The following is a 27,304-nucleotide window of genomic DNA, read 5'->3' as shown; positions in this document are numbered from 1 at the left end:
TTAACCACCACTCACTTATTTATGTTTAATTTTAAATTATTCACTTACCTATGAATTATTACATAGCACAGTGACTAATAATTTCACTTATTTTATGAATATGTTAACGACTTCCTGTTTTTACTACGCTTTCAAACAGTGATTACAGAAGTGGACAATAAACAAATAACTCATTTCATTGTAATTTTTATATGAGACGGTGAATGCAAGCATTGCTAAGAATATATTTCCTGTGCTACATCAAAATGAAGAAGATGGTAATCAGTTTAATTCCTCTATTACTATTTAGTTATTATTATTATTATTAGTATTACACTTTTCTTCATTAGGCAATGTAAACTTAACTGTTAATTCAGTCGCCTAAACGCAGTTATTTCTATAGTTGTCTTCTGAATAAACAGTGTTCCTTTTTTGTCTTCTTACTGTAGATATACGACTCTTAAAATCTAACCCCAGTGATATTGTCTTATATAGCATATTACGTAGCTGTAATCTTCCCATGTGGATCGTAAAAGATAGGTAAAATACTATTTACTTCAGAGCGGTAGGAAAAGCTCATAGTTCCCAGTGTTCTGGAAAACACCTCAGTAACAAGCATACTGATTCTAGATCTTGCTAACACGGTAGTGTCTGTACGAGAGAGCTAAATGTTTCAGGTAAGGTGTCGGAAGAAACTGTCTTCCGCGTTTATAAGCCGTTACCGATGCCGTATACTTCATTATAGATATTTATGCCCCGAATTAAGAGGATGGCGTAAAAGGAAGCTGCCATAAGAAGTATTGTTTCTTTCTTTAATTTTTTTCAGGTCGCTCTTTTCATTGGAGAAGGGGGAACACTACACGAACTTGTGCGGCTAATGAACGCCACAAGGCGGCAATACGGTAGTGGTGAGACCACTGACTGCATCCGAAACCATTACACAAGAATGATGGACACGCTGTACCGATGCTTCCAAGTGTGTGATTTTCTTTGCCCTTCAATGTCTGTAGTAACTTCTTGTTGCTTTGTAAAACTTCTTTAAGTAATGTTACTGTTTTTTATTTCTATTAAAGTAACACAAAACTACGCTCTTTTTTTTGTAATCTGATACAGAATGGAGTGGAATTTTTTTGTGCCATTATGACAACTTCCTTCACAAGAACACGATATCTATCGGTCCGTTGAATAACCTTTGCTGTAAATACCGCGTAAATAAACTTGCATTGTAATTATGTTATATCCTTCACAATATTAATTTTATAGTATTTGGTGCCCGCCATCATTTACCTGTAACTATTTTCGTTCTTCTTATGATCCACTTTTTTATTTAATTTAAATAGCATTAGCAAACATCATATATGTAGCCAGTAAAATTATACTTCAGGTGATTTAGAAAGACATTACATTTAATTATGCAAATATCATTAACTGGTCCCATTGTTATCCATATGCAGTAGAAAAAATATAAGAAATAACACAGCCACTTTACATATATATCTACTCTGAAAATAGTTTCATACAGAACATCAAATTAGGGAAAGTGGAAGACTTAATTTGCAGATATAGATGACTGTTTACAAAGACATGGCCAAAATCTGAAAGTCTTCAAATTTAGTATGCCAACGAATGCAATGAAACCACCAGTCTGCCTGCCATCTTCATTGGCCTGAGATCTGCTGCATTTGTACTGTGATTTTTAATCTGTACTTTGGCCTATGCCAGTTATTTATAAATCGCACTTTACTTATGTAAATTAAACTTATGCAGTGAGATAGTAACAGCATATAGTAAAAGCACTTAGTCAGCAATTTATTTGTACTCTGTATCTTGTAGCTAGTTACTATTAGTGTCTGAGTTAGAACATCCCTCAGGTCAGCCTCAAAATTCTTGAAGCGATGGCAACTTCCAAAGTATAGAGTTATAACGCAATGTAAATGTCTGCGCAGCATTCGTATGCCCATTACGGATGTCACACAAAATTAGCTTCGTATCACACAATGAAACTATGAACTCAAGGAATCGTCTTACCTTCTATCTGGAGTCAGGCAGCTAAGAAGCACATTTGTGTTATTCGTATTAGGCAGATAATCGCATCTCAGTTCTGAAATTAGTATGTGGTATCGTCATTTGTAGGAGCTGACCTTCAGTAATGGCCTTGTTTGAAAAATCGGGAACTCTCTCATTAGATACCGAGCTCCAGATGCCGCTGTCCAGAACAATCCGACACCAAAAGTTCAGTTGGCACCCCTTAACTTTTTTGTTTTTTGTTTTGAATATCCCAAGCATTGTAAGATACAAAAGTCATGAAAACATGCAAAATGACTATATGGCTTTTCGTAACAAGAGTATCAGTTATTTTCAAGTAAACAGGAGCAGTTTTGTATGTGTGACTGAATAACCCGTTGACTGACATATTCAAGCGATTTTTTGTATCCGCACAGATTTTTCTGTGTTTGTACAAATTATCCATTCCTGCGTGGGAGAGAATTATCATACGAAGACGATAATTGTAAAATCTGAGTTTTCCAAGGTGTTACCTTTTCTTGCTAAGAGTTTTTTAGTTGCATGGGTGTCACCTGACACGATATAGCATGCATGCAATAGGTTTGTAAGTAGGGAATAACAATCGATAGACATGCTAGGAATCTTTCAGAGCAAAAGTTTTGGTATTGCTAGGGTTAAAATCTTGTCAAAAACATAACTTTTAATGTAGTTAGCTGTGGTGAAGCATCATGAATGAGATGTTGGTGCAGAGAACACAACAGGAACCGAAATGCCTGGAAGTCCCATATTGAAAACGTAATTAAATATGATATATTAGCAAATCATTAACAATAATTTCATTTTTCTAATCTAGATCACAATTCACTCTCTCCTCCCACATTAATAGAGCTTGTTGAGGCTTTCTTTTTCTGTCTCTCATTTAAAAGAAGTATAAAATATTAAGTCTCCGCTAAGTACACTACAAATATTTTGTAGAGTTGTAAAACAATCCATATATAAACCTAGTACTGTTAAAATTAATTTGAGAGGCCTCTGTCACACTGTAACTGTCATGCAGTAATTGCATCCTTCCTGCAGCTATCAGTAATGTAGAGTACCTATCTGTATGTGTGTTTGTCTGCTTTGCACAGTATTTTGGCTAACACATGTTCTGAACATTTATAGGTTTGGTCAAGTTTCTTTTGGGAACATTGTTTCATTCAGTCATTATATTAAATGTCAGCTGCCATCTTAAGATGTTACTTTTTATCCACATGCGGTTTGTGACAACTGAAATGTCGAAATAGCATATTGCCACACAATTTTCAAGCCCACAGTCATGCTTAAAGCATCAATTTTGTCAGATGGATGTCTGTGTCCATCTGTGTGTGTGTGTGTGTGTGTGTGTGTGTGTGTGTGTCACTTGAAAAGAATCACATAACGGATTATTATGTGGATCTGTTGTGCCTTACACCAAGTGTGGTACAAAGTATAGCTATAGATGTTTACAAGTTTTGCGTAACATGTAAGTTCATGGGAAAAGTGTGTGTGTGTGTGTGTTGCTCCTATTGTAGATGAATAAGTAAGTTAAAATTTTTATATAATTTTTATTTTGTGTTACTAGTGTGAGTTGACAGGTATACTATTTAAAATAAATATCATTTTCGTATTTTTAATTGATAATAAATGTCGTTCAGACACTTATGAATATGTTAGTTGGTGAAGAACTAGGCTATGACTGGGAGGGGGGATTGTGATGTCATGGATATGCCCTAATGCCCTACATGACCTTTAGCCGACATCTAAACGTCGAACTATATCACGCCCTTCATCCCCCACAGCCAGACTACTTTAGTTCCAATCTTATTACTGGTAGGCAGCATATTGTTTACTTCCAACCATTAATTCCTAAGGACAGAAGGATAATCGCAGCAGACATTGCCCGTGATGCTTACCCTGATTTTCAGGTGATGGCTGTTCCCTCGCTGATGTGGTGGGTGGTCTCTCCGCTGCTTTCCAGTGGCGTCCAGAAAGAAGGCCAGGAAAACCAGCGACAGCTACCTGTACCTCTCTGGCTACCTGGAGACATACACTCGTCGCCGATGTACGAACTGCTTTACGTCACCCAGATCTTCTGTCTGACACTAACAGCAGAGGTTACGATGTGTTTGGACGTTTTCTTTGTTCGCCTCATGATGATGATTGCAGCTGAGATTGAAGTTTTGAATCACAATATTTCAACAATGCGTGATTTCCACTTGAATAGTGCAATATCGGATAACCATCTACGTGGGTTGAAAGGCAGCGAGCTGCCGTCGATGGTGTCCGATAGAGATCAGTCATTTCCAGCTGCAGACAACACCACGCAGAATGGTTCAGATATGGAGATGTTCTCAAGGCTAGTGAAGAATGTTCTTCATCATCAGACAGTTCTCAGGTTAGCACTAGAACACAAATGAAATCCACATTTTTCACTTTCTTGAGCATTTAATATCATACAACTTCCATACAATGTAATGAATAGAGCTTTTAGAGAAGTTGCACTGTAGTAGCGTAAATATGCTGACAAATATTTGTAAGATTTTACGTTGTGCTCGAAATAATTCTGAAATTACTAACGAAATGTAGTCTACACAAATTTCTATACACTATCGCCAACATTTCTCGAAAATGCGGTATCAATACCCGTTGCATGCTGTAACAAAGTCTTGACTTGCTATTTCTCTGTAATATATCAGATTTGAAGGTATTGGACTGTTACATACAGAGAACATGTAATCATTTTATTAAGCAATCATGCCCTAAATCATACTACTTTCATCCTATGGGAATAAATATGTATAACGTTGGGTTGAGCTCTATTGCACCTGCAAGGCAAAGGAGCGAGAGTGATTTACTCTTAATGTAGCGGTTATTAAACTTGAAACCAACTACCCAATGTACCAAAAAAATAAATTTAATAATCGGCGCTGCAAATTTATTTTTTTAACATCTGCAAGCATCTTTACAAAATCAGTGTTTATTTATTAGTAGTTTCGGTTACAATATAGCTCTCAAGTCTGTCTACTTGACAGAAAATAGTAAAAATATAGTAGATCAGATATTATTAGGGGTACATAAACGTGTGAGCAATCAATATATAACTGTTTTATATGCCACATAAGATACTCGGATAATGTCATCGTATTAAAAGAATATGTAGATACCTCTTAGGTGTCATACGTCATATAGAGTATGGGTTGACAGGCGTAGTAGAACGTAAGACATTACAAGAATAGAAAACCACCGGAACATAGGAGCCTATAACTTAATACTGCGTATCTACTGACAATACAAAAGAATGACAATGATGTGCCCGTTATATGTGAAAGGAACGGAGCAACAAATGTGCTCAGGTGTCTCAAAAATTTTGATTTCTTCTTCGGGACAACTGCTTGACATAAATACGTGGAAAACAACGTCCTCATTCCGAATGGAACGTCATTTTGAGGATCTTTCACAAAGCTTCTGTTAAATGTTGGCGGTATACAATCTTGAACGACCAGTCAACAACCAATGACAGAAATGTAGAAGATATATTAGATCGAAGCTACTGTTTCGCTACATTTTGTAATACTGAACTGTAATTCACAGTTTTACGAGCATATACGCTTACTGTGTACGATTATCTCCTTCTGGAAACCTAGCAGTTATTTACGGAACAGACTGTAACAATACCGAGGTAACAGAGACATTAAGACACCTGTAACTGTAAACTAAAATCAACTCAGAAACATGGATATTTACTGGTACTGAGATAAGCGTGACATGGTCCTATGACTATTTGTCACGTGTAGATAATGAGAATTGGAGTCCGCAGCTAGTGGTCCAACAGTCAGTGTCGCTGTCTCTAGATCGCGGTTACCAGGTTCAGTTTTCGGCAGATTCGGAAATTTTATTTGTTCAAGGACTGTGTTGTTCCCATGACTCAGTCTTTTCATGATCACAAAGACGCGCAAGTTGCAGATGCGGCGCCAAACAAAAGACCTAGGCCAGGCGGCTGAACAACTCAGATGACATCTCGCGGCAAATAATGCCTTGCTATGATTTCATCTAGTGAATATTGGGATGTTATACAAGACCCGCTGTAGAAGGGAAAATTTAGTAAAATTTTATGTTAATTTGGTGTCATAACTGCCATCCATGGTAGGACATACAGGCAGTTAGCTAGTCCATCAGTTATCGGAATGTACAATCGATCATTAAACAATATGGCAACATACCGATGCATTACATACTACGTCAAGATATGTTTTTACACGAAGGCTGTAATTTTTACTTAACCGCAATCTAAGACAGAGGAAGAAGAAAATAAAAGGCGCAGCTCGAAGAAATTATCCAAATAGGCCGAAATCGGTAGATGTAATTTACGATTTCAGAAAAGTGGATGACTTATTCACGAAAAGAGCTTCACAAGTCGAGTAAGTAAATAACGTGTTGGTTCATCTCATCATACAAGCAGTTACTCGTCTTAGCATTCATTGATATAGTTGTTTTATGTTTACCTGAGGGATATTGTGCCAAATTCTATCCAATAGGCGCGTAAAATCCTCAAATTCCCGAGCTCGTTGCTTTCCTCTTCCCATAATGCTATAAGTGCTCTAAATTGGAGAGAGAGATCCGGCGACTTGCTGATCAATGTAGGGTTTTGCACCCTCGAAGGCAAGCAGTAGAAACGTTTACCCTGTGCGGGTCGGCACTATCTAACTAAAATGTAAGCCAGAATGGCTTGCCATGAAGGGCAACAAAACGGAGCATAGAATATTGCCTACGTACTGCTGTGCTGTAAGGTTACCGCGGATGTAAACCAAAGGGATCCCGCTATGAAAAGAAGAAGCACCCCAGACCACTACTCCTGGCTGTCGGGCGGCATGGAGGGCAACGATCATGCCAGTGTCCCACCACTGTGTGGGGTGTCTTCAGATACGCCTTCGCTGGTCATAAGGGTTCATTTCGAAGCGGGACTCGTCACTGAAGACAAATGAGATTCCAGGTCGAAGAAATGCCACGGGCAGCAGCGGATACCAACTTTTCTGTGCCTGCCATACAGCCCGACGGCCTGGAGTGATGGTTTGGGGAGGCCATTCTGGGCTTACATTTCAGCTCGCACGCGAATTATTCTATTGCTTGTCTTCGTGCTTATCAATCCCTAACTGGCCCAGTAAGGTCCCAGAATCGCTTATCAGTAGAGAGCGTTTGAACGATTAGGGGAAAGGTTATTCAACCTCTCGGAATTCCTACGATCTAACGAGCCAGTTCGAAAGAGCTTGGCATGACATTCCACAAGAGGACACTCAAGACTATGTTTCTCAATTTCCAGCCAAAGAATTGCTTGCATAAGGGTCAAAGGTAGATCTACACGATACTGACGTATTCAATTTGTGGGACGTTTCTGTTGAATAAGTCATTTTTTTCTGAAATTGTATTCATTTGTTGGTCTATACATGTACATAACCTATACCGACTTTGTCATATTCTGATAATTCCTTAGTGGCGCGTCGTTGTTTTTCTTTTTCTTCTTCTTCTTCTTCTTCCAATTTCTCGTCATATATGTTCAGTTTTTCTTACGCTTATTTAATCACGTATTCACATTACGACTACACAATCAGGAATTCTTCTATTAAATATAAGGAAATGTGAGCACATCTGATTTCAGTTCGAGATTGTAGATAACTGTATTATGGATTACATCCTTTATATTACTAGATATGTGGTGAAAGATTTTTACGGCTGCATATACTCACTACTTTCTGTGCGACATTAAGTTTGAGATATGGTTGGTTGGTTGGTTGTTTGGGGAAGGAGACCAGACAGCGAGGTCATCTGTCTCTTCGATTTAAGGAAGGACGTGGAAGGAAGTCGGCCGTGCCCTTCCAAAGGAACCATTCCCGCATTTGCCTGGAGCGATTTAGGGAAATCACGGAAAACCTAAATCAGGACGGCCGGACGCGGGATTGAAGCGTCGTCCTCCGGAATGCGAGTCCAGTGTCTAACCACAGCGCCACCTCGCTCGGTCAAAGTTTGAGATACCAGTAGAGTAAATTATTTATTCCTCTATTATCATATTTATAACAGTTACTGTTGACAATAAAGTTTAGGACAAGTAAATGTGGGACATTTGTCCATATGCCAAATCGTTTAAAGAGTTGTTTAGAAGATAATGTAAAGAGAACACCACATATTATTCATGTGGCTTGCGTCTGTGCCGCAAACACTTAGTCTCTAGTAACGCATTATCCCAGAGTGTGATGACATAATACACTAGTGACTAAAAATAAGGAAAAATACTCGAAATTCTTGATTGTACAATATGATATTGTCCTTAGCCCAAATGTTGCACAGCTTGGACGTGTAACAAAAATTGCAACATGCGACTTCCCGTTCATTTTCTTATCAATGTAAACACCTAAAATTTGGAATAATCTGTTTCCTTTATCAATTTAAGTTATGCATTATTTATAGCGGTATAGTGAACTCTTGTGCCTCTCAAAATGGTGTGTAACGTATTGTACCTAATTTCAGCAACTGTCCATTAGCTAGAAGTCAATTACTGTTTTTCTAGAAAGTATTGTTTACATTTTCAAGTGTTGAAGTAACTTCATTCAAATGGCTCTGAGCACTATGGGACTTAATATCTATGGTCATCAGTCCCCTAGAACTTAGAACTACTTAAACCTAACTAACCTAAGGACATCACACAACACCCAGTCATCACGAGGCAGAGAAAATCCCTGACCCCGCCGGGAATCGAACCCGGGAACCCGGGCGCGGGAAGCGAGAACGCTACCGCACGACCACGAGCTGCGGACTAAGTAACTTCATTACCCTAGAATGTAATATATACATTGTCAGTAAGGAAAACTATTTCTTCATTTTCGGTATATGTTGGAAGTCATGAAATTAGAACAAGAGCGGACAAATAACGATCTCTGTGCTAAATCATTGGTAACTTTTTCTTATTCAGAAGATGACGTATCGTTGCTTAGGCTTTCAGAATTTCATAATGCAATAGTGTGTCGTATCAGCTAGAAACAATTAAAAATATTTACCAATAAAGAGTCAGTTGATGAACAAAGGCTTGAGAGTCGAAACTAAAAGTCTATGGATACTTATTACATAATGCCGCCCCTATCTCGACTGCACAAGAGGTTGTATTCCTCCTACACGTTGGTCACGTATTTGAAGATGGCGGGGTGAAACGTTGAAACTGGTCGCATAAATAAATTACAGTCAAAATATACAGGGCGAGTCACTAACTATTGCCACCTAGAATAACTCATAAAATAAGGAACTGAAATGTTGGTGGGACAAATGTTGTATGAGACAACGGGGGCCATAATATGACTTTGGTTTTTTGTTGCTGGGTGGGCTATCTTCAGAGATACCACTGTCAACTGTATTTTCAAATGGGATGCAATAGTTTTGTAGTCATTTTCTGATAGCGGCTATCGAGACGAATCCAATGATGTGTAACAGTAAGGTCTTCGAAGGTCAACGAAGGTCACACAGGTGGCATGAACGTCCATTTACAGAAGGTGTTCGAAGTGATGACCATTGGTATCAGTGCAATTCTGCAATCTTCTTAACATGGTTTGAATGGCATATCTTATCACATAGACATCTATCGAAGCACATGCTCTGACAATTCTCTCTCGCATACCTTCAGGTGTAGTTAGAACGTCTTTATAAAAAATGTCTTTTAGTAATCCCCACACGAACGAGCCAGCCACGACTCATCCCCTCCGCATCCAATCCAACGATTTGGGAATTGTCTCCTTAACTCATTTCTAGCCAGCAGTGAAGAATGTGCCGGACACCAATCGTGTTCATACCACATTCTTCTCCTTGTTCCAAAAGGTATTTTTTTCCTATACCAGACCTAATGTGTCTTGCAGGAATGTGGTGTACTTCCTACCATTAAGATTTCCTTCGATGAAATAGGGCCTGTAATTCCGTCTTGCAGAATCCCACACCATACATTCACCGATCACGGTTTTTGGTGTGCAACTTGCCGCAGCCAATATGAATTCTCAACTGACAATACTGTATGTTATGCACATTAACATTTCCATGGTTCGTGAATGTAGCCTCGTCAGTAAATAAAACAAATTAATAAATGTGTCATCCCTCTGAATCTGAAATTGAGCCCATAGACAGAATACAGTGCGACGCATACAATTCGTACCAGTTAATTCTTGGTGGAGACTGATATGGTAAGGATAATATTTATGGCGATGCAGAACAATACTCTGGTTCATGCGAGATTCCCTTGCGATTTGACGCGAACTAACACAGTGGCAAGAGTACCGATTTAGGTTTCCTCGTCAGTAGCTTTCCTTTGCCGTGTATGTTTCTGATGCTTTAAAGTTCCAGTTGTTTTCAATTTGTTATACACATATTTAAAGGTACGACGTGTAAGGTGAGTACGTTGAGGATATCTTTCAGCGTATAAGTCTCTAGCTCTCATAAAATTTCGTAGCCATTCTCCGTATATCGACTCGTTCTTGGAAGGAATACATCATTCAAATTCTCTTGATGAGACGATACTAGTTTTACCGTTCCTACTAGTGTTGTATTGTGAAAACGTCAAATGATGTTGACATGTCAATGGCACGTAAAATGGATACGCCGCATTCGGCGAATATTTAATATTTACACGATATACGAGAGAGAATTGCAAGAGCATGTGCTTCAATATGCGCCGAAGTCGTAAGGAATACCACTCAATCCATGATAAGAGGATTGCAGCACTGTACTGATACCAATCGTCATCACCTTCTACAAATGGACGTTCATGCCATCTGTGTGACCTTCGTTGACCTACAAAGACCTTACTGTTACACATCACTGGATTCGCCTCGCTAGCCGCTATCAGAAAATAAGTACCAAACTATAGCATCCAATTTAAAAAAACCAAAGTTGATATTTATATCTTTGACGCGACCCCACCTAGCAACAAAAAACGAAGGTTACATTATGGCCTCCATTTTACCAGCCAACATTTATCCCACAAACATTTCAAATGGTTCAAATGGCTCTGAGCACTATGGGACTCAACTGCTGTGGTCATTCGTCCCCTAGAACTTAGAACTACTTAAACCTAACTAACCTAAGGACATCACACACATCCATGCCCGAGGCAGGATTCGAACCTGCGACCGTAGCAGTCGCACGGTTCCGGACTGAGCGCCTAGAACCGCGAGACCATCGCGGCCGGCCCACGCAAACTTTTCAGCTGCTGTCATACTTTCGGAGCTATTCTAGGTGGCAATAGTTAGTGACTCACCTTGTAGATGGTTGAAGGTACTTTTGATTTAATACTGTAATTTCATAAAGTACCAACTGGCAACATTTGTAATTATTTAAATTCTGTATAATCTGATTCGTGGAACGACAAGCAGCATGTGTCCTTAGGTGACATGTTTGGCAAGATGCACCATGGAGGCGCAGAGCCACGTTCAGATAGACCGATGGCTGTAAAGTGACAGTGGATTCATGGCCCGACTACAGATACAACTTTGGACGCTAATTTAATGCCGCTCGACACCAGCCTCCGATAACTTCTGATAAGAGTCTTTTCTCTCTCGCAATTCTCCAGAGCTGTTCGTACTTTACAATGCTTCTAGTGACTGCAACTTCTGTTATCTCTCACCCTTCGGACTCTGAAATCTGTGGGAGCAACAGTCGAATACTTTGTTTGAACTAACTCTGAGAGATAGATTCCTGTGTAATAGTTTAGTCTGAATGAAATAAAAGAGTTTTATGCAGAACCTTAAGTGCATGAGGCTCCTACAAGTACCCTTCTTGAGTCACAAAATCCAGACTTCTCAAAGGGTTCCTGTGACAGTGTTTGACGCTGGTCCGAACAGACACCAACCGTCAGTGGAATTTTGTCTTTCAGCACTTGATTCTAACCTCCGTAAAATTTCAGACTTAGTTGAATTCTTTAAAGCCTTCTTGTATTCTATACCAGTGCACGACAACGGGTCGAGTCGTTTCTCCACGGAAGGGAGTATGAACATCTCAGGAAAACGACTGGCCCAACAAATGAGCAGCTATTCCATGTAATTAATGATCACTTCTTACCAGCTATGCAGGCCGCTGTGATTGAGCGGTTCTAGGCACTTCAGTCCGGAACCGTGGAGCTGCTACGGGCGCAGGTTTGAATCCTGCCTCGGGCATGGATGTTTGTGATGTTCTTAGGTTAGTTAGGTTTAAGTAGTTCTAAGTCTAGGGGACTTACGACCTCAGATGTTAAGTTCCATACTGCTCAGAGCGACTTGAAGCATTTTACCAGCTATATTCACAGCCCGAAAGCCTACTATGACAAGAGGGCTGCACAAGGCATCGCTAGCGTGGGTGAGCAAGCAGCCACCATGAGCTTCGTCAGTCGCCGCCACTACATTAGCTTCTGGCACCTACCACATTTTCTGGGACTAGGTGCTTGTCCCCTGGTGGAAAAATTCCAGGCTGACTCCAGCCGATGGTTGACTTCTGACCAAGGTGCAACGGATCGTGACACAGTCATGCAGCTACATTCCCTTCTACGCTGGTGTGGGCACCATGGCAGCACACTTCAACATTCGCAGAGGTGGGATTTACCACTGGGTGGCTGGCAACTACTGTAATTTTTCGGCCATCGTCTACACTGCTGATGCCACTCACAAGCAGTCATGCTACACGTAACTGGACCACGTGCTGGTAGCTGACCAGCAGGTATCATTATTCCTAAGTGCATTCGTCACGGCCTACCGGTTAGGTGCTAGCCCATATTATCTGGAGCTCGCCTACCACGCTGATATGCCGAGATGTGTGATTGCCACGTTGCGGCGTATGAGTGTAGTCATACGAGATATAGTAACATGACTCTAATTCGATGTTGTTTTATGAAGTTACCATCAGCCTACTTCTCGTCATGACCTTGTACTACAACCCAAACCTTCACAGAAGTGGCCCATCAATGTCAGGTCCACCACAGTGGGTATATGAATTTTACGTTCTGACCAATTTCGTGTGTGGTACTAGGATCAAAGTATGTCCACCTACTAACATAATTTATCTCACTATTGGCTACAAGTTCAAAATGGTTCAAATGGCTCTGAGCACTATGGGACTTAACAGCTATGGTCATCAGTCCCCTAGAACTTAGAACTACTTAAACCTAACTAATATTGGCTACAAGTGAGCCATGTGTATTTTAGTACGTAATGTAGACAATTCAGATGTGGAAATAGTTCATTTTAAAGCATATTGTGCTTTCAAAGTGTGGTAGAGCAATCGAAATTTCTGTGTTAACAAGTGCTGCTTAACCTGAAAACCGTAACCTGTGTTTCGTGTTCAAAATCTTATATCTTTCGAAAAATAGTACAATTTTAGTTTATCTGCAAAGTTCGAATTTACGTTTGAATTCAGAGATCTCTAATTATACTTCCGTGACAAAATTTTGCTTTCTAGCTATCGACCTTCAATCTGTGTCTTGTTACACCACCATCTTTGGCGATGTTCCATCTCTGTCTTCTGCCAGCTACGTCTTTTTTGTGTTTTAATTTATGTAAATTTTTCTTTTGAGGATGAGGAGTTTCCTTTTGCATATTACGAAAGTATGTAGTTAAACGATGTAAGACATAATACATGTTATCAAAACGCATCATTTTAGTAAGATTTGTTGTGCTATATTGTCGGAACAAGTAACGTAAATGGATAACCATAAATTTAACATTTTTTTTACTACTAGTAACATTCATTTGGTCTTAGCAGAAGCAGTTAACTCCCCACTTAGCAGCTACATGTGTTTACATAATACACACAAGTTACACACAGAAATAGCATGGGTCACTTTTTACGCATCAGTTTTGACGGACATGGCAATCTTTAGTTTTTACCTTAATAAATATGTATTACTGTTGTACTGCAACTTTTGGCGCTATCGACAGATGATGGCAAACGTTTGATTCTGCAAGACAAAGTCGGTATCCCACCATGGAGTCGCTATACTGTTTAGATGAGTGCGAAAGCTTACAAAACCCTTGTTATATATCTATATGAATGTGTATTACAACTGCTCAATATGCTATTGCATCAGAGAGTCGTGTATTTTCCATTGTGTTACAAGAGAGAACAACAAACGTTTTGAACTGCAAGATGTAAAATGCAGTGTGACTAGGACCTCCTGTCGGGTAGGCCGTTCGCCTGGTGCCAGTCTTTCGATTTGACGCCACTTCGGCGACTTGAACGTCGATGGGCATGAAATGATGGTGATTAGGACAACACAACACCCAGTCCCTGAGCGGAGAAAATCTCCGACCAAGCCGGGAATACAACCCGGGCTCTTGGGACTGACATTCTGTCGCGCTGATCACTCACCTACCTGGGGCGAACAGCTGCAAGATGAAACTAATTCCCTAACATCGTGTCACCATAATGTTTAGCTGACCCTGATAGCACTATTAGACACGAGTTTTTGACGGACTTAGACGTTACCACGTTCATTTAGGTGATTCTAATTGACAAGAGAACATTTAGGCATAAGTTAAATGGACAGTGACGCCCACGTATGTTTAGTAACGCAGAATGTGTGTTATACTACGCTGTGCTGAGAGTCAGATGAATTGGATTTTAGCAAGATAACTTTTTTCGGAACAAAAGAACTCACACAGCAAATTCACTGCTGATGGCAGCCTGCTAGCCTTGTGCCAATTGACGGGCTTTGTAAAACAATTTAGAAGAGGAAAATAATTTATTTGAGCCTCTATTATACCCTGCACAGCCTAGTGTACGAATATTAAAGTTTGCTTTTACGCAAAGGTTCCTTTACATACTTTTTTCGGTAAATGCTTTTCAATGTAGTCTCTGCTTTTGGATACTTTCACCACAGTTAAGATGACTAAATCGTGATTGCATGTCCTTATCTGCTGTCAGCTCTCGAGAAAGATAACTCACCAACCTCTCACGGCTATTCTACCTTCTGCAGTGACACCTCTCGATAATGTCAACAAAAAATGCCATAACAGATAGTAGCTGGAGCTATTAGCAAAGGTTCAGTTATGGACATGCCTGGAAACGTAGCGAATAAAATTGTGACATCTGCCATGTTTCAAAATATGGATTCCGCAATCATTTTTTCAGGCAGTTTCAACATTACTCAACTTCAGTGAAATGTAAGAATTACATTTTGTTTCGTTTTCCTTTCTGTTCCTTACTGACGATACAAGACAATAGTAAAGTGGTTAGTGGTGGAAACAGTATAGAGAATGCATTAAATACATTGTACTAAATAAACAAGTAAATAAAATACGCGAAAAAACGTATACTTCTTTTTAGAAAAAAAAATATGTGTTGGAAATTGGGACGGTATTTAGGTACGAAAATCTCATTGAAAGGAATGTGTCAGTACTATAGTTTAAAATTTTTACCAAAAATCTCGAAAATCTCTTGACAGGTTTTCTTCAAAATATTACACAATGGCCTTAAGAACGGACGTTACCTTCATATCAGTAAGGGAAAAAGGATTTTAGCAAATATCTCAGAAAGTTCTTGAGCGATTTGCATCAAATTTTCACAAAATTTACTACAGACTTTTACAAGATACACTAATAAATGTAAGGATATAGTCCATATATTTTAGAAGTATGTATGGTACATAAATATAAATGTAATACATTAAGAGGAAACATTACCAGTAAACATCTCGGAAAATGTTGACCGGTTTTTTGCATTTTTCTCTACACTAGAACAATCTTTCGGACGGATATAGGCTACATACATTTTAAACATATGTGGCATATAAATATATATGTGATAGATAAGGAGGAAATGTGTTTAACAAAAATCTCGGAAACTTCTTGACAAATGTACTTGAAGTTTTTACACAATACTTATATAAAATTTCTGACAAGAGTAGGCAGTATTTTTTAAATACATATTATATGTAAATATATATATAGAACATAAAAAGGAAACTTTGGTTAGCAAAAATCTTAAAAAGTTTTTGAGCAACTTATTTCAGATTCTTACAGCTGCTCTACTAAATTAAGGGACACACTGGCTGCATGTTTTCTTTTTTTTTAAATATGTAAGTATAAAAAAGTATTTAAGATATAATGGGAAAAGGAAGTTAGCAAAAATCTGTAAGAGTTCTCAACTGCTTTCCTACAATACCGTTTTACGGTATTCTATTAACCTTCAGATGCTCATGAGTTACATATATTTTTTTAAGAATAGAGAGAAAGAAAATGCTGTGCTGGAAAAATGTGCGGACTGCTTTTTTTTTTCTTTTTTGCATATCAAGGTTTTTAAACAATTAGACAAACCATTTGATATAATCCATTATGGAGTCGAGGTAGCGGTTGTCGTTATACTGGTTATCACTGTTAGCATTCAACCGCGACTCTTATACATATTTTAACAACGCGTTTCGAGAGACAATGCAATCCATACAACCTGATGATGAGAGCATTGTCTCTCGAAACGCGTTGTTAAAATATGTATAAGAATCGTGGTTCAATGTTAACAGTGATAACCATTAGACAAACCGTTTATTTCACATACATTATTACCCCTTATATACCTAATTTTAAACAAAAAAATTATATATGACCGTATGTTGTTTTTTCCTCTTTGTCGCAGTCAGTTTTAAGAGGAAAGAGAAATGTTGTATTTATAACTTATCGATTTATACTTAGAATACTCCTATGGAATATTGATCATCCGAAACTTAGCAATCTTACACATTCGTAGATTACAACTATAAGAAATACTGTCATTGTAGCTACTTCCCTCATAGACTCAGCTGTTGGAGAAGTCTGCCTTGTATCCCTGATATTAATTACCCTAAGCAAATTACCTATTCATTTTGATTGACTCCATTTCCTTATCCAGCGTTCGCCCACAATAACAATAAACAAGGCTGGGATCTGAAAGAAAGGGTAAGAGGAGGATGCAAGGAGGAGATGGACTGTAGGAGGGGGAGAAGCTGGAGATAGCCAAAGAGGAGGGGGGGCGTAAATGGAGGAGATGCATAGAGAATGGAGGAAGGGGAGATGTACAGTTAGAGTAGGGGAGAAGGAGATTAGAACATACATACAATTTGTACACACATATAACAACTGCGAAGCGTTGATGACCTGTCTAATTTGTGATAAGTCCTCAGATGAGATGCTGCCAGGCTTTAAAATGTTAAATTATGTATTTTGGTGTGAAAAAGACTATCAAAGCTTAACTAAACCACTATGGCCTTATATATAAAATAACATAGAAAACCAATCAAACTTGTACCATACTTATGCATAAACAAAGAGTAAATTTTCATCAAATGACACCTATGTAAGAAAAAATGACTTATTAACGAAACTGAAAAAAAGAAAAGAAAGTATTAAGGCATTTTCTGAAACCGAAATGATGAAAGTCATACGATCATAGCACTTTGTCGTATTTCAGAGAACAAAGGACGATGAGCGAAATGCATACTGTAGCATAATAAAACCATTCTTTGTGACTGAAGGCAAATTTTTATTTCACATTTTACTAGGACAATGTAGTCACGATTCTACTATCGACTTAAGTTCCTACAATAATGTCCTTGTATACTTTTTAGTTTTTGTTTATTTATTTTATTTTTATAGCAACACCATTATCTATGTTGATTAATGAAACTGAAAAAAGAAGGAAAAAAGATAACAGGTTTTTTGCACAGAACGATGAGACAAAAATCATACGAGCAGAGCACTCTGTCATGCGAAACAACAGAAAATTTACTGTCTAATATAACATCTTGCATTGTATGGTTAAACGCATGCTTTCATATCGTATATTATTTTTTTGCAGGTCGGTCTCTTTGTTGCAGACGTCAATGAACATATCTATCTTCATTCTTCTGTTTATCAACATGGCAAACTTATGTTCCAATATGTTTGTCACATGTGGTGTAAGTAATTTTACTTAATCTATGATAAAGTGTAAACAACATTTGCATGATCGGTAGTGCATATAGCAAACGCTTCTATTGGTTTCTGTGGAGACACCAATCAACACTAAGCTCGAAGGCATCGCTAACTCAGAAAATGTTTAGCAAGGAAGACGTTCAACTAGTGCAAAGCTGTTTTGCTTTGATAATTGTGTTGTGTCCGTCTCAACAAATTCCTGCATGTGTGATATTGAAGTATCACATGTATACTTACGTAATGGTTCCAAACATTTGGCTTGCGCTTATATCACTAGCATCTTCTCAGGAGGAAATTTTGTGGTAAGTTCCTATACGACCAAACTGCTGAGGTCATCGGTCCCTTGGTTTACACACTACTTAATCTAACTTAAATTAACTTACGCTAAGGACAACACACACACACCCATACCCGAGGAAGACTCGAGCGTATGACGGGGGCAGCCGCGCTAACCGTGGCGGGATGCTTCAGACATATCGGCTACCCAGCGTGGCTTGTGAGGAAGAAGAGAAACTCGTAATCTACGAATAATTTTCCTATTAATATGAAGTAAATGAGTATTAAGAGCTATTAGTGATGTAATACAGCGACCACACTTGCTTTTTCGTCACTGTCTTACTGACCAATCGCTGCTTGTTTTCCGCATTAATGTTGATGTGGCATATGTTCATGACACCGTTATCTTGCTAGTCAAAGCCATCTGACAAAACTGAGGATACTGCTACAACAAAGCAGAAATCATTGTTGGATCAATGTAATATATCCTCATTTTCCTTTAATTCAACTTACACTGCATTCAGTAACATGAAATGAAATTAAAATATGGCATTAGCATATTTCTAGGTAATTTTTCTTGTAATGTATATTTTCCTGTTTTCTATACTAATCGCAACTTTTGGGGACTGTTTTCGTCGATTCAAGTTTATGGTAGCAAACCTAAACTAAAGAATAGTGATTCTTTAACTAGCAGATTTTTTGTATTTCACACTGACTCGTTATGTAATTTTTAGTAAGATTGTAATGACTACGCACCATTGTAATGGTGTTGACATGAAAGTTTGAGTAGCATCAACTGCATGAGCTCATAGTGGGGTTTACTTTCTCGCTAATATTTTTCGTACAGTAGTTTGAAAGTGTGTTACGCGTAGCACCCTCTTCTGGGAACTCTCGCCATTAACTACATTAAGTTTACGAGAACGGAAGTATTCGTAATTTTAAAGCAAGAAAAATTCCTGTATAAAATGCCATTATATCTTCCAAACGCAACAAAAATTCTGACTTGATTAGCGTGTACTATTTTTGATTTGTTGTCAAGAGCAATGTGCATTGTCAACGTCACCTAGCAGAAGACGTGCTGTGTTGGTGCAACATAATTTTCATAATATTAACTGTGATAAGCTGACGCAGCAGTGAGTGTAGAAGGTGTTACAAATGAAACTAATTAAAAAATCCATGCAATTCGCAGGTTTGTTTACACGCTTAGGCCGACATCCGAATTTTCTTTCGTGTGAGTCCACGTGCACTGCACTTATGCTCCTCGACTCTAATACACAACTAGGACGCTACATTTAAGGTCTTGATAAGGTTTCAGGGTGGTGTCGTGTTTGTCAAATTTCTTTAACCGTTCAAAAAACTCAATTGCACCTCTTGACTACGTTATCAACGAGTCACAGTCGGAATCAGTAAACTCTACACAAATACCTAGGATTAACGCTTTGTAGGGATATGAAATTGAACCATCACATCGGCTTAATCATAAGTAAGGCAGGTGGCAGACTTTGATAGAATACTAGGGAAACGCGATCGGATAACAAAAGACGTTGCTTACCCGTGTGACACATCCTAGAATATTACTCAAGTATGTGGGACAAGTAACAAATGGGACTAACAGGAGACACTGAATTTATACAGAGAAGGACACAACAAATGATCACAGGAGAGTCTTATGCGTGGGAGAGTGTGCACTCGTATGGGGAAGAAACTGACCTGCCTCACGCTTGGAGACAGACGCCAACTATCCAAGAAGCCCTATATACAAAATTTCAAGAACCAGCCTTACATGACGATTTTAGGAATGTACTACAACCCACCTCACATCACACTATATGTATCATGAGGACAATGTTATATTAATTACAGCTGACACACAGTCGATTAAACAATCATTCTATCCGCGTTCCATACATGAGTGCATCAGGAAGACTTCCTAATTACTGGTCAGTGGGAAGCACCCACTGTCATGTACTACACAGTGATTTGCTAGGTGTAGATGTAAATGTAGATGTGAAGTAACATTTCATAATCCGTTGCGGAGAGTTCTTTCGTGCGATACTCGCAGAATCGCTGTTATTGCTTCCTAAGTCATGAGTAATGCGTGACACTTTACCAAAGTATTAATTACCTTTGATTCTCGTGTAGTGATTGCAGTCATGCTTATACCAGTTAATGTAGAAGTCATATGTTTTGCATACTTACCCAGAATTCTTGCTCTGCTATTTTGTAGGCAGTTGTGTGTGTGTGTGTTGTTTAGTGCACACGCAGGTAGCTTCATAAATACATATGTACAGTGTTATGTCATAGGAATATAGTTTTACAAATATGGTCAGCTGATTTCAAGGGCAATCAACCATTGTTCTGTTATGAATAGCTGCTGCAGAGAGACGGAAGTCTGACAAAGGCTACGAAGGCCCTCTTCACGATACCTCCTGTCCTCTTCCAGACAGGGATGTACTGCATTTTCGGACAAATCACAACTGACCAGGTATGTAGTGATCTATAGAATGCCACTCAATTGTATCACATGAATTTAGAACTCTATTTTTTATTTGTTCGTTAATTTCAGAATGTTACATACTGTATCCCTGTATAAAAAGCTGTAGAGTTGCATGGAAATTGGAAGACTGTAGCCAAAAAATTACCACCATGGAGAGAAGGAAAACTATAATCTGGCACTGTAGAAATGCAAATCGACTTTACTCACACCTGAGGTTGTAAACTATACCAGCAGGGTTGGCCAAACTGAGTGGAAATCTTCAAGAGAGAATTCCTCTACTATCCTGCACCAAGAATGGAAAAAAAATTCTAATCCTTTTTTAATAAACCTGTGCTGTATCTCGTGTATGACGAGTGGATCTCCCAGTCGCACACTGAGATTTATTTCATTGATGCAGTACCAGATATCTACCAAGAGACTGTTTGCGAAATTTAGTAGCTCCATTGAATAAAATCTGAAGAGAGAAGAAGAACAACATGGACGTGAACACAAAGTGCAATAAGTCCTGCAGCCATATAATCAACTAACATGCTAATAAAATTCTATGTATTAGGAAAGGTTCCACTAGACAACTCGAGAGGTTGTTGAAAATATGAACCAGTGCCATTATAACATAAAATTCAATATTGAGTTGGGGATTTCCACCACTGATTTCCTAGAATCAACTTACAGATACAAAACTGTAAATGGAAATTTTAAATTTATCTGGAGAGGCACCTTTACTGACATGTTCTTCCCAGTTTCTTCTCTACATCCCACAGCTTATAAACATGCAGCATTTCACCACATGATCCACGGCTTCCTTTCCGTAACCATGTCCCAAGAAGGTTAACAACAGTAGTTTAATACAGTAAAACCAATAGCTACATCAGTAATTTAAGGTCCAACATTACTCACAACTTTCTCAGTTGTAAAAGCGGATAAAGAAGCCAGATCTTTAATCTACCCAGCGAACAACATAGACCAAATAGGAAGTGGTGCAGATCACCATTTATAGGTATAATTTCTACCTGGACAAGGAAATTTTGAAAGACAAAGAGTTTCTTTGTGCTTATCTGTTTTCCATTTAAATTTGTTAGACGTTTCTTCAACGCAGAGAATAAGCAACCTTCCATCGTTAGAAGAGAGGTTCATAAGACTCTTTGCCAAGAATGTTAGTCCTGCTATATAAGGTACACTGGGTATCCGATCTGTACTAGGCTCAGACAACATCGCTGAAGCTGGAGATTAAAGAAGGCAAAGTCATCCTTTGTTGAATATTGTTTAAATTAGGACCATAGAACGGCAATAGATGTAGAAGTTCGACACGTAGAAGGAACTGGGGTAAAACTCACACAATGTAAATATTAGATATTAAAAAACTGATGTGTGTATCCCGACTTTTACTATGGAATGAGTAGCCTCAATTTAATTATTCACCCCTCTTAGGCAATGTGTAAACTTCCACATAGGATGGGAACTTTGGTGTCTTTATTCCTAATTAGGTTATAACACAAATACACATTCCTGTCCACATAATCCAAAGTCTCTCCATTCATAGTTAGACTACATACTGTCCTAATGAATATTATAGGGGTGTACAATACAAATATACCTATGTTAAACTAGCCAACACTGATAAATTTTACTTTGTGGGTCGTGCACTGATAGATTAAGATTTTGACAGTTTTTCTTTGCTTGGTTGCTGTCTTTGAAATCAACAGTCTTATTGTAGAAATGACTTAAAACAAGGAAACTATGTCATACATGAATTAAAAAAATGAGAAACAAGTCAAAATAGTATTTCCTTTAGTTAAAGCAACATAAATGTTTCACTAAGAACTCACAGTTGAATCAATAAAAATTTAAGATAACGCTCTATGCACTTTTGATTTCAATTAACTTCCTGTTCCCAATGCTACGAGAAGATTATTTCAGTATGTATGTATTTTCACTGTTGAGGCTTTACCCTGGACGATCATGACTTTATATAATTATTTATACAAGGATTGTCTCTTCAGTGGATTAACTTTCTGGACCAATTCATTGAAAGTGGTCTCTTTACAAATTTCATACTGGCATTGCTTGAGAAACTTAAATTGTAACTATGTCCCTCATTGCAAATAGCAATGAACTGTCTGCTATCTGTACTGAGCTGACCACAGCTACGTCTTCCAGAGTACTTTTCCATTACTATGTTTAAAACCATTTTTCTTCACAGACACTGTGGACTCTCACATTCCGTTGGGGCTCTTATCACAAGTAAACAATTCTTTACAAGTAAATAGCCCTATACTACATCCACCTTCAAAAATGTATACACCGGTTTACTCTGATGCCATGGTGCTATCACATTTTTGGTCACTATAAAACCGTAATACATGTTCATTACAAATGTAGCGTCAGTAGTCCTAGTGATTGTCAGCTAATCCTTTAACTTCCGTACCCAGAGGATATACACATACAAAACGCTGTCAATAAATGTAAGAACTATGGCGTTACGAATTCTGCAGATGTGCTATCTCACCACCAGTAGTGACTGTGAAACATTTTACCAAGTTCGTCCTTAATGAGACATTCAATGTTACAGAGTGAGAAGCTGTCCGACTCGGCCTTCGGCTGTGGTTGGATCAACTGCGATGCTCACTTCAAACGCAACCTGATCATCCTCATGATGATGGTGGGAAGGCCAGTCGAGATCACAGTTGGAAAGACGTGTCAGCTGTCGAAGCAGATGTTACTCCAGGTTAGCAAGCAGCACATAAATCTTGAACATACATTGCCTGATCTCTGCCTGTTTCCGTAAATTTTCTCTCTATTGGCCCCTCCCGTGCTAAGTTAACTACTCAACACGTACTATAGAGCTGTCGCCTCGTTCGAAAAGGGACAGTTGTGACGTATGTGTCATCCGTTAATAATACGTAAGGTTGTCTTCCTTTTGAATTGGGAGCAGGAGTATGTAGTATAAGGCGGATGATGAATTCACGGAAATGGGAAGACTGGCGGAGTACCGAAAAAGCCTGTGGGGAAAGTAGTGTGGCGCGAAATTCCGGTAATTTACCAGCTGTTAGTTCATCAATTACAACCACAACTGAAATTCTTTAAACCGGTGCTGCCTTACACCCCAACAGGCCTTTCATCACTAATATTCTGATAACAGTGAGGATTGTCCGCAGATTCCTTTACGATGATATTCATACCACTAGCTCTTCATTTCAATCTTTCTCTGTCCACTTAAGTCTTATCGTTCTTCTGTAGCAGCATCACGTTTCAGCTGCTAATTACTCCACCCCAGCTGTCCCCTAGTCCTGGGTTACTGGCATGTAATGCTGCTTTTAGAACAAAACTGCTGTTTTAGAAACATCTGCCTCAACTTTGTTTCAGTACTGAAACCTGTACAGTACTTCTGTTAAAGGCTACTGATTTACCCATGGGTATCTATTTCTTCTGTATGTCTCTACTTCTTCTACCCTTTGTAGCTTTGCATACTATGTGGCTAAATAATTCAGCTCTGTGCTTCCTCCATCTCATTCTGCTATGCAATTCTGACGCCTTATCGCTTTGTGCTAGTAATTTTGCAATAACGTTTGTAGCTATATTCTTAAGGAAACTGCCGAACAATGCTGATTTCGTTGCTTCTGACATTTTCTTGTGGCTTTCCCGGTGGGTGTGAGAGTGACTTTTAATTTTTTTTTCAGCTGCCAATTATTCAAATGTTTCAGATGCACACTCCCCTGACTATATTGGAGCATAGCTTTAATACAATTACAGACTTTTTAAGCAATTTTAAGTGTTTTTTTTAAATGCAGAAACATTTTCTTTGTTGCACTGTATAGATAAATACTGCGCCCTGTGCGGAAATATATTCATTTTACACACGTAAACAGAATAAGAGACGAAAAAAGGATTCGCGTGTGTTTTAGAATGATGGAAATTTCTATGTCAGCATGGTTAGGTTCAAACTGACAAAGTTCTTGTGATCTTTCTGTATCTGAACGTTTCCTCACTGGCATCAAGACAAGACAGGAATGCAGCAAAGTCTGTCTCATGTTCGAAATCTGTTTGCCAAAAAATATTGTGACGAAAACCTAATATATTTATCCTTTCTTACATATGTATTCAACTAATACAGAAAGTCCCATTATTTGAGAAATATCTTCTCGAAAATTCTAGGAGAACTAGTTTGTATTTGAATCGCACTCCACTTACACACGTGAATCTATTACTGAACGTATTTAAGAATAGGGTACTGCATAGTGAAATATATTTCGTGCAGGTGTTTCTGCTGCAGCCACATTGGTGGTACGAACCAAACCATATAACAATATATATTTCGTACAGGTGTTTCTGCTGCAGCCACATTGGTGGTACGAACCAAACCATATAACAAGATGCAACAGCCTAAGATCATATTAGATGTAGTTTGATAATTCGTACAAACCATGGAAGCCTATAATCATAGAAAAGAACATTCTGATATCAATGAACTTAATAAAAATAACGTTGAAGTAACGAGGAAAGTATGAAAACGCACGTTCGTACATAACAAGCACAACACACTAACATGTAAGATTTACGTGTTTGAAATTGTTAATGAATTGTATGTGAGGTGTTAGTATGAATCCGACAGCCACATTTCACGGTTTTTCATTGTTTAGCCTTTTTTAATCTGTTCTAATTAGGTATTGTTCTACCTACAGGTGCTCAACGGAACTTACGTCCTGCTGAACATGCTATTCCAGGTGCACAGCACTGAATGAAATCTCAGCAGTGAATGTGGTTGATAAGTGGTACAGTGTTCAAAACACATCTCCACTGTAGTCTGGAGTAAAAAAAAATATAGGAGTACTAGTACAAAATTGGAAGACATATAGCAAAAGTTAATTGAATATCTTATATAAGCTAAGACAAAAATTTCAAATGAATAATACAGTTGTTCACAATACTGCTAGTTTAAATTATTATGCACACTCTTTCAAATGACATTTTCAATATTTGTTATCTATAGTGTGTGACATATCCTCATACACAGTTACAAATCATTTATATGTTCACCTGAATAATAAACAATGACAATTTATACCAATCAAGTAATTTACCTATTTGTTGTGATTATTATTTCTCTAATAAGTAAATTAATTCAAATCTTCACTTGAGTGAGGAAATAGCAACTAAACACAGCAATGAAATTAACAGCACTAGTTGCAGAAGGGGACACTTGTCTAAACAAATTAGCTTTGTCATGTTAGTTATGTCCCTTTAGCGTTGTGTCCGAAGAAATAATTACATTTTGTTACAATTATCGGATCTACCAATACACAATATTCATGATTCCAGTACATCTAAAACATAAAATACACTCCTGGAAATGGAAAAAAGAACACATTGACACCGGTGTGTCAGACCCACCATACTTGCTCCGGACACTGCGAGAGGGCTGTACAAGCAATGATCACACGCACGGCACAGCGGACACACCAGGAACCGCGGTGTTGGCCGTCGAATGGCGCTAGCTGCGCAGCATTTGTGCACCGCCGCCGTCAGTGTCAGCCAGTTTGCCGTGGCATACGGAGCTCCATCGCAGTCTTTAACACTGGTAGCATGCCGTGACAGCGTGGACGTGAACCGTATGTGCAGTTGACGGACTTTGAGCGAGGGCGTATAGTGGGCATGCGGGAGGCCGGGTGGACGTACCGCCGAATTGCTCAACACGTGGGGCGTGAGGTCTCCACAGTACATCGATGTTGTCGCCAGTGGTCGGCGGAAGGTGCACGTGCCCGTCGACCTGGGACCGGACCGCAGCGACGCACGGATGCACGCCAAGACCGTAGGATCCTACGTAGTGCCGTAGGGGACCGCACCGCCACTTCCCAGCAAATTAGGGACACTGTTGCTCCTGGGGTATCGGCGAGGACCATTCGCAACCGTCTCCATGAAGCTGGGCTACGGTCCCGCACACCGTTAGGCCGTCTTCCGCTCACGCCCCAACATCGTGCAGCCCGCTTCCAGTGGTGTCGCGACAGGCGTGAATGGAGGGGCGAATGGAGACGTGTCGTCTTCAGCGATGAGAGTCGCTTCTGCCTTGGTGCCAATGATGGTCGTATGCGTGTTTGGCGCCGTGCAGGTGAGCGCCACAATCAGGACTGCATACGACCGAGGCACACAGGGCCAACACCCGGCATCATGGTGTGGGGAGCGATCTCCTACACTGGCCGTACACCACTGGTGATCGTCGAGGGGACACTGAATAGTGCACGGTACATCCAAACCGTCATCGAACCCATCGTTCTACCATTCCTAGACCGGCAAGGGAACTTGCTGTTCCAACAGGACAATGCACGTCCGCATGTATCCCGTGCCACCCAACGTGCTCTAGAAGGTGTAAGTCAACTACCCTGGCCAGCAAGATCTCCAGATCTGTCCCCCATTGAGCATGTTTGGGACTGGATGAAGCGTCGTCTCACGCGGTCTGCACGTCCAGCACGAACGCTGGTCCAACTGAGGCGCCAGGTGGAAATGGCATGGCAAGCCGTTCCACAGGACTACATCCAGCATCTCTACGATCGTCTCCATGGGAGATTAGCAGCCTGCATTGCTGCGAAAGGTGGATATA

General features: G+C 39.2%; 1 protein-coding gene across 1 annotated transcript in view; it reads left to right on the top strand.

Annotated features, from left to right (window-relative positions):
• LOC126200504 (odorant receptor Or1-like) overlaps positions 1-25,451 on the top strand; it is a 47,227-nt gene extending 21,776 nt beyond the window's left edge. Inside the window, exons 3-7 of the mRNA XM_049936717.1 lie at positions 3,930-4,399; positions 17,824-17,923; positions 20,587-20,700; positions 23,282-23,437; positions 25,392-25,451. Of these exons, the coding sequence (XP_049792674.1) occupies positions 3,930-4,399; positions 17,824-17,923; positions 20,587-20,700; positions 23,282-23,437; positions 25,392-25,451 (900 nt within the window). The remainder of the gene's footprint in view (positions 1-3,929; positions 4,400-17,823; positions 17,924-20,586; positions 20,701-23,281; positions 23,438-25,391) is intronic.
• The last annotated feature ends 1,853 nt before the right edge of the window (positions 25,452-27,304 follow it).

Source organism: Schistocerca nitens, chromosome 1, assembly GCF_023898315.1.
Source record: "Schistocerca nitens isolate TAMUIC-IGC-003100 chromosome 1, iqSchNite1.1, whole genome shotgun sequence".
In the NCBI taxonomy this organism is placed as follows: Eukaryota; Metazoa; Arthropoda; class Insecta; order Orthoptera; family Acrididae; genus Schistocerca; species Schistocerca nitens.
This window is presented reverse-complemented; position numbering and strand designations above follow the sequence as displayed.